Source organism: Heliconius melpomene, chromosome 20 (assembly GCF_056956725.1).
Source record: "Heliconius melpomene rosina isolate 202511_hmr_F chromosome 20, ASM5695672v1, whole genome shotgun sequence".
NCBI lineage: Eukaryota > Metazoa > Arthropoda > Insecta > Lepidoptera > Nymphalidae > Heliconius > Heliconius melpomene.
In genome coordinates, this window is record NC_140408.1 from 5708884 (window position 1) to 5718307 (window position 9424).

Consider the following 9424-nt stretch of genomic DNA (forward strand, 5'->3'; position numbering starts at 1 on the left):
CAACACGTTTAGCTTATGTAAGAGGCCGTATACAGTCAGTAGGTAAAGTCGGGCCGGGTACAGTACCCACCATAGTTGTAAGTTTGATCTCCACTCGAGGGATGTATGAATTAGGCTTATATTTAAATTATTTTCAGTTGCCCACTCTCATAGACAAAGCACGGCGATGAGTGCCACCAGCCCACCATTCAAAACGTAATATCTCGAAATTGAGCGGAAAGTGGAGAACAGTGTCTTAACATTAGGTTCCTTTCGTTTTCATCCTCCGTCTAATCTGCTTTTGATACTAAGCAGTGATTCAAAAGTTATATTATTCCGCAAATAGTAATGACAATTAAGAACCAACAAGGACCAATGATCGATAATTTTTTAAACTTCAGAATAAACAAAGTAAATTAAAATCGATATTTTTTCTAATATTTAGCATAATATATTTTTTTCGCGCCATTTAGTTTCATGATAAATTCAAACGACCATAGAGCCAGTGCTTTAATAAAAATCGCTGTATTTCTTTAGCTACGTAATTATTAAGTGTGTAGTGTAGCGGTTAAATATAAGATACGCTATTTAATATTATTTAATATTTATTTTTATACTTGTTTATTTATTTTTCAGTGACAGCTAATTTTTTAATTTTATTTTATAAATTGCTAAAGACTAGGCTGACGCGCAACGTGGCCATACCATTGAAAGCGGCTCTAGGAGCTTATCCGCTACGTCACGAACTCTAAGACTACCGTGACGCGAAGCTACTGAGTGAGCCGAGATAGTGTTGTCCAACATTCGCTGCCATATAAAGGAAGCGGTCGGAGTTTACTCTTTTATATGAGTATTATTATTTTTTTATATGAGCCCCTTGAATTCCGATGGTATTATCCGAAGCCCACGGACTCGTGCATAACGGATCCAAAGTACCTGAATTTTTCCGACTGAAGGGCCGGTTCAGGGCCCCATTAGATCGTGCTCTGTCTTCGAAACATTCATTCTTAAACTGCCGTTCTCAAGCGTTCATGACTGGATAGGGGTGATATGATAGTGATGGCTCGTTCGCGCACCCCTAAACCCAGAAACAAATATCCGACAGGTATTTTGTCAGGGCAATTTGTGAAATCATCATCATTTCGGACATACCTATATAAAAAATATAGTTAACTAATACGTAAATAAAGAAACACGTTAAACTAGATCTCAACTAGTTGTCTCGTATACTGTATTAGGCTATACGAAAGCGGTTTATCTTTTTATGATTAATTAATTACTAGATGTTGTCCAAAGTTGTTTTAAGAAAGCATGCATATACAAGTTTCACTTTTAAATATTACCAGTTAAATAGATAATATAAATCATGAGTGTATTACCTACCAGATTAACAAGATATCAAGGTATAATATATTTTTAAATTCTAATGTTTATAGTGTATACTTTATAGTGGCCCTATACAGGGCCCAAGTTCGGCCTCATATGGAGTACTGTTCTCTTCTCTGGGCTGGTTCACCCAGTAGAATGTGACTGTAACACGACAGTTGTGGGTTCGAAAATAAAAGAGAGTATATTATATATTAAATAAAACATTTTAATACTATAACTTCAAAGTTTTATTATCTATCCAATGGAAGACATTATTGAGGCATTTGACTATAATACGATTATTCAATATCAAGAATGTATATAAATGCAATTAACAATTTAAAAGAAGTATAAAAAAACGACAAAGTAGTTCAAAAATAGAAAATAATCTGAACTTATACAACTATATATATGTATATGGCACTTAAAAGTTTTACAATATATTATAGTTTTAAAATAGCAACATTTAAATAATACTGTAAGTCATCACAGACTTAAAACATTTCATCATATCCTAGTTATTGGAAGAGAAGAAAAATATATTTATATTTCTTTTAAAGTTTTACGTAAAATATCTAAGTATATTTCAGCATGTTTATTCTGGAAGATTAGAGCTGGTCTGAGGCGTATAGTATTTTCGCCACACACGCCTCCGAGCACACCTGGAAATTTGTTATTTCTTTATTACAAGTTACAGTAATTGTAACCTAATTGTAAATTGTGTATATTTAGATCTATACTTATAATAAAATCGTAACTGATCAGTGACTGTCGTTGGAAAATATATCGGATAAATTATTATTGAGGGCATTTGTCAATGTAATAAAAAGGATCCAAAACAATGATTTTTTAAATGTTGTCTGTTCGTCTGAGTGTTTGTTCACGCTAATCTCAGAAACGGGGTTAACCAACTTAAAGGTGATTTTTGACAGTTTTAAAGTTTTATTGTACACTTAGAAAAGAAAAATACTTTTTTAGAAAAGAAATAAAAGAAATTTGAATGTAGTGCGATTTCAACCCGGGCTTCTGGCAAATCGTCCAAGCACTCTAACCAGTAAGTCATACTTCCTCTTCAAACTAGGTCAAAATTCTTATACGCTTGTTACAACTTATTTATATTGTTAGCTGTAGGGAGATTTTTACAAATTTCCACGGTCCAAAGCAACGCATTCCAATTTTTTTGGTTTTTTTTTGAAAAAGCTGGTTATAATTCCTAATAGTCACTATTATAATAATAAGCATTAAACTCACCATTTTTCTTTAAATCCGCATTAATTTTATCTCTGCAATCAGAATTGAAAGATAAAAATGTACCGCGACCTCGTACGCTGTTAATTATATTTGGAAACTCTTTCTCTAGATCATGTAGGCCATTTTTGAGGCACTTTCCAGTTTCTTGGACGAGGCACAAAAGATTTTCATTTTTGATTACTTGCAACACTTTCTCCAATAGAATTAACTTGCCGGGGTCGCCCATCCATGTGTTAAACACTCGGTATGGATGTGATGGTCTACAATAATAATTTTTTATTAGAGACGTTGAATGAGAAATTTAATTTTATAACGGTTCCCTTTTTCATTTTCAGGTACGGAACTAAATTAAAAATATTACTTTAGCGAAGTAAATATTTAACTTACATTTAGTTCGCCGTGCATGACTACATTTGAGTATAAACGTAATAAAAATATTTAACTTGTCATGAATACTAATTTTTAAGGTCGGTATAAAAACAAGTATACAATCTATAAATCTGTCTAATATAAAAGAATCAAATAAGTACAAATATTAATTTTCTCAAGAAGGTATTATGCTCCCACACTTACTTCTGTTCAATATTGATATAAAAGCCACCAGTCAACATTTTCTTGCTGAAAGTAACAACGTCTGGTGGAGAAGGCAAGTTGAAATGCTCGTAGCACCACATCTTTCCCGTCGGGCCGCACCCCGTCTGCACTTCGTCGATAATTAAAGCCACGCCATTCTGAAAGTCGTATCTTTTAGTTTCGCGCTTTATCCCGAATATAACAAGGCAGGGGTGAGCACTCAGTGTCTGAACTCTAAGTTTCCCTCTTTCCGCCCGATTTCTAACTGCGTAATGCTGCGCTTTCCCAAGCGGAGGAATGAACATAAGTAATTTTTCGGGATATGTTTTGAACCCACAATCATCAAATTATTAATCAGTGCGCTGTCCGACTGTGACACAATAGCTTCTAAGTATTACAATTAATAATTTCAGAAATTGTTCTTTTTATGATTAATTTACAATTTGTTGGTTGGTTTGATTGATCCCATTCAAAGCAATTGGTTCAGTTATAACTCAGTATTTTAAATTCGGTAATGTGAATTTGGGGTAAAGCAAATAAAAATCTAACTAAAATCAAAGTGAGTATGAAGATAGTCGTATTCAATGTGAAAAAAAAATCTCTTTTTGTATCTTGTACATGTTGTGTAATACTATGTTAAAATTAAATTATTAAAATAATTAATTTGTACAGCTTTCAAATAATCTAATTTCGCGCAATCATTTTACGTAATTCATGTTTATTAATCTACATTACATGTTTACATAATACATTATAATTTTTACTTACATAATTAATTAAATATATAAAAAGGATTGTATACAATTTAAGGCCGTTTGGACGCAGTGGTACAGTGTCTGAATGTTAACGCGACAGATGTGGATTCGACTCCCACTCGGGGGAATTAATAAATAATTCGATTGCTCGCTCAACATGCAATTCTCAACTTTTCGGTCATAAAACTACGTTCCCTCTCTGCTATACGCTGATTACAACGTGAAGCTATAAAAAATATAAACAAAATATAAACCTTCTGACAAATTTTCTGTAATTTTTGGAAGAACTCCGGTGAAGCTTCGTGGTCCCCACCTTCAGATTGAATGGGCTCCACTATCAGACCTGCTACTGGGTTTCCTTTCTTCTTATATTTTTCGATAACATCTTGTACCTGCTCCAAGCATCTATAAAATGTTTTAAATATATTTTTATATTATACTCGAAGTTAGATTTCTTTAATCGATTAAAACGGATTGTTTGATAAGTTATTAATGCAAATCTAAACGTACAAAATTCTTTTAGTTTATATTTTTTAAAAGCCATTACATTAATTAGTTTCTGTTTGTTAGATCTTGTCAAACAACATTATTACTCAAACATAATTATAATGCAGATGCCGTCAACATTTGGTTGGGATGTGATTGGACTGCAAACGATATTTTTGGGTTTACGTACGAAGGAAATCGTGGGGACATCTTTACACTCAAACATACATACAAACATATATAGGAATACGTGATCTGATAAGACATTAAAATAAATCCTACTTAGGTAGGAAGACAGTACATTTTCTGAACAAGGCAAAGTCAGTAAAGAGAAAAATACAAGACTGGAAACTGCATGCTTTCATTCATTCTTCAACATTTTAAGATCAACAGGCTTATTAGCTGTCTATCTATTGTTTTATATATTGAATGTAAGTGACGTATGCATTATAAAAGTAGGTATGTTAGGTCACTTGTTAATAAATAAAATGTATTCATTGCATCATATTTAAAACAACGGCTCTATGACACCTACAAAATCATATGCATTTCTACTAATAGTTAGTATGTACTTAATAATGATAATAATACACCTGATTAAAACGTGTAAATATAACTTTGTTTTTCAGTAAATAAATCTCAATGTATCGGCCATGATCACATAAGTCGTGATTTTCATTATGAAAGAAACAATGTAACATGCCCTTGTTGCTTTATTTACATTGATTAATTTACTGTAAATATTTATGAGTACTTACTTATTACACGACTTTGTGGTCCTCATCACCAGTTGTTATCATTAACACTGATTATATTTCAATATTATAACGAAAATTATTTAGATTTTTTTTAGGATAGATCTATTTAATGCATAATAAATAAATTATTTTCAACTGGTGCCCTGTTCGCGGATTCTCCCGCGTTGTCAGGATGATTGATGGCTATAGATTATAGTTCAATACTCATTTCGGGAGGTAAACGTAGATTTATTTAAATGTATATTTTCATTACTTCGCTCTGGCAAAGTCAGGCGTGTATTTCCGCCACTCAACTCACAATGCCTCCGGAATCCGGCGAAAAAGCGGCAAAGGAGTGTCTTAACACTAGGTACCCTCTGCATATTCTGCTGCATGTGGGATATAGCTTTTAGCTAATTTAATTTAATTTTTTACGTACATAACAAGCATACAGATAACTATAATATTCATTTTTGTTAAATAGATGATACATGTACATATTATTATCTAGTATAGGAATGAAGAGAGTTTCGGCCAAGGATATTTTGGTTTTAATGGCAAGACTTATTTAATCTTTTCAATTGTAGGTGACCAGGAAAATATAATATCTATGTCCAAATCCTTAACAATAGCACCAAGCTCTAAGTAGGCATTGTCATATATTAAAAATCTGATTCTGTAATTATTATAAATTTAATGATTTCGTTATTGCAAGTAATTCGATGGACATATTATTAGGCCCAAAAACACTTTTGGAACTCACGTCTAGGAAAAAGCAAATATACCTACCTAAACATTTTTGAAAATGTCTAAATTAATGAAGTATACTTTTAACTTACTTTTCATCTTCCTTCTGATTCTCACATTGGAAGTGATCAAGTGGATATTTATATCTCGGAAAAGGTGCTACGGGCCAGTCGAATGCAGGACAATCCAGTTTATGGATGGGTTTAGACCTCGTAGTAGATAGTGCACCGAACGTACGGCCGTGGAAAGCACCCTGTGATTTTAAAAATCATTCTAATATTACTACTACATAAAAAATTACAGGTACGACTTTAATATTTTTTATATACACTATTACTACCTCAAATGACATAATTGATAAGTTCGGAGCACCGGGTGGCTGGTTAATCATACAAGAAGACATTTCTTCAGGAGTAAAATCAATGCTACCTCCGCGCTGTTTCTTGCGGTACCACATGAAAACTGTTTTAAATGCATTCTCATTTGAACATGAACCACACATCATTGTGGACACTCCATTTAAACCATGTGGTGCAACTCCCATGAGAACACTCCTTAATTTCTTCGGCCAATCTGCTCCGGGAAAAACACCAAGGGCTGGGCGGTTTACTAAAGATTTCTAAAATAATTAGAAAATACCTATTACTGTTAATTTCATAAATGATTTATTATTAAAATATTAAATGTATATCGCACTAACAGTACATTATAACATTACTTAATAAATAACAAATCGATATACCACAAATAAAAATTCTTTTTGAATTCTTTTAAATGTATGTTTCTAAACATTAAACATATTATGTGTAAGTTTATTCTATATTTTTGGTTTATTTTGTTATATATAATATTAACAACAAATTCAAGTAAAAGAGGGTAGTAATAGGTGAAAAAGACTATAAAAGCAATGAAATTGTGTCAATAGTAGTCTTGAAAGTAGACTCCGAGGTCATAGAGTGGGCTTCAATGCCATCGACAGGTGCCTGCGAGACGTAGATGTCAAGTCCATTCCGAAGGACCTTAATTCCAAAAAGGCTCCAGGGCCCGCCAAAATCTCTAACAAGGTCCTGAAGAATTTTCGTTGGTCTTAATATTCAATGCTCTTCTAGCAGTGGAATATACATAATCCACTCCTACGTTTTTTTGTTTTTGTTTTTATATGTACCTATGTTGCAATAAGTCATCAATTAGTATTTTTTCATTGTACTAAGATACATTTTCAATTTATGTTGTGTAGTGTCGCAACAGTGTCTTTCCCATCTCGCAAGTGAATAGTTACAGGATAAAAATGTATGGTATTAATTTTATTTTATTGAATTTAATTTTATTGAATGTCATGCAGGAAATCTGCCAGTTTATGTAGTATTTAAACTATAACATTGTCATTGAAAAGAGCAATTGTTGATTTTAAAAGTTATTTCAAAATAACAGTAGTATATGCATAATTAATATTTTCAAATCAAATACAAATTTTGTTAATAGATACTTTCAGAAATATAGCTTTCACTTGAAAATCTAAGATTATTCCTTCAGTATTATTTTATTCATAAACTTAATACAATAATTACAATATTATTTTTATAATATTATTATTTATAGCTTCTGAAAAGGGTCGTTTTTTTAGTTAATACTACTGTATTATTATTATCGTGATATATATTTTCTATAGACCTACCAAATTATGTTGGTCGTCAAAAGCCTTCAATAACTCAGGATGATTATAACCAACTGGTATAGAGGAAATTTGAGTAAAGGCATCTAAGAAAGCATTTCCATCTGCATCCACAAAATAATTACCAATACTTTTGTCATAATCAGCAAACAATTGAACAGAATCCGCTTGCTGCAAATTAAATCAATTATCAAGATTATTAAACAATTAAAAGACAAAAATACTTATCGCAAAATGAAAAGTGAAAAAGAATATTAACCTTTCAGGTACAACACAGAATTAAAAAAGTATTATTATAAATTTTGCATTATTATACATTTTATATCAGATAACCCCTATTGAGGATACACACCCACTAGTAGACAAGCAGTTCCTTAATATGTAAAATATTTGCATCAGGAATATTTTGCATCCATAAAATTACCAGGTATTTTATTTTTAAAGGTATTTAAGGATTCTAGATATTTGTATAATTAATAAAAAAGCTACTTACTTGAAGTGCAGATAATTCATCTAGGAGTGCTTTTGATCTCGGTCCAGGTACTGAAGTTTTTATATTAGGTTTTTCTGGTTCTACTATTACACTTGAAATTTTCTTAGAGCCTAAGAAAAATCATATTTGACACAAGTTGTAGAAAGAAATAATGTTTAATTTATTTTAATAATCTTAACAATTATTAAAATAAATTAAATAAATTCAGTTGTGGGGGCACAAAGCGTGACAATAAACGGATTGGTTGTGGGTTCAATATCCACTCAAGGAAATGAAATATTTATTTAAATTTATATTTCCATTTCTTCACTCTGGTGTCAAAGTAAACGCTGGTGTTGAGTTCCGCCACTCAACACGCAATTCGTCCATAATTCCGCAGAAAACAGGGACAAGTGTCTTAAAATAAACAAGGACTATTGTGGAGCACGGACACTAGCATGTGACTGTAACACAACGGTTGTGGGCTCAGTCTCCATTCTGTTATATAATTATTTATATTTTCATTTCTTCACTCTGTATTTTTTTGTTGACTGATGATATAATACAAGTTAAATAAAAAGTTTACAGGTAGAGTTATGTATTAAAAGTCAATTATATTTATGATTATTGTATGTATTTTTGAGATATCGTCTGAATGATAAATTGCAATGTTATAAAGTTGTAAGAAATATATAAATTGTTCCTTACATTGTAGTGACGGTAAAGTTTTAATCTGTTTTCTCATGAACTGCGCTCTCGAACAAAACATTTTCTTACCAAATTTTGTTAATATTTACGTTAAAATGAGAATTCTTCAGATATTTATAGACAAGAAAAATCTATACGACCAAGAAACTAATCAATTCACAGTTTGCCACAAAACTCATAAAACATTTAAAACTATTATAAATCTTATCACTATACTGTTGGATAAGATAATATCAATCCTTTTATATAGGATTCTGCATATATCAGCGCTTAGCAACTTCAATTTTTCATTGAGCGTTAAAATACTTTGATAAAAGATATTTAAATGCAAGCGCCTTTAAAGATAAAATTTCAAATATCAATACTCAAGACTCAACACTACTGAAGTGTTACCCACAAAGAACTGTCATTATCTGAGATCATATTATATTGATTATATGAGGGTAGAGACATGAAAAATCAAATTTTAATATAGATATCGTTGAAAATAAATTTTACACATTCAATATAATTCTATTAAAAATGTACACATTTTATAAATAAATAAAAAAATGTCAAACTCTACTTATTATTTACATGATGTTCTATATTATCCAACTGCGCAATGCGAACACTTAGTGTGTGTGTGTTTATCAGTCTACGTACACGTTTGTGTATGTTTGTTTGTTTATGTTGA

At 31.4% G+C, this 9424-nt stretch overlaps 1 protein-coding gene across 1 annotated transcript; it reads right to left on the minus strand.

Annotated features, from left to right (window-relative positions):
- Positions 1 to 1577: 1577 nt before the first annotated feature.
- Positions 1578 to 9163, minus strand: Gabat (4-aminobutyrate aminotransferase). Its single transcript, XM_085204236.1, has 9 exons — positions 8749 to 9163; positions 8062 to 8171; positions 7572 to 7739; positions 6237 to 6515; positions 5989 to 6149; positions 4181 to 4331; positions 3172 to 3329; positions 2599 to 2858; positions 1578 to 2009 (listed from the first exon to the last, which is right to left on the minus strand). Exons 1-9 carry the CDS (start codon positions 8807 to 8809, stop codon positions 1891 to 1893), a joined length of 1467 nt encoding a protein of 488 aa, XP_085060362.1. The 5' UTR covers positions 8810 to 9163; the 3' UTR covers positions 1578 to 1890.
- Between the last annotated feature and the right edge of the window lie 261 nt (positions 9164 to 9424).

Excerpts from the sequence above, each read along its gene's own strand:
- Gabat (XM_085204236.1), bottom strand. The coding sequence starts at position 8,809 with ATGTTTTGTTCGAGAGCGCAGTTCATGAGAAAACAGATTAAAACTTTA. Across the intron at positions 7,740-8,061 it reads ATGAATTATCTGCACTTCAA|CAAGCGGATTCTGTTCAATT; the intron begins GTAAGTAGCTTT and ends TTTAATTTGCAG. Across the intron at positions 2,010-2,598 it reads TGCGGATTTAAAGAAAAATG|GTGTGCTCGGAGGCGTGTGT; the intron begins GTGAGTTTAATG and ends ACAAATTTCCAG.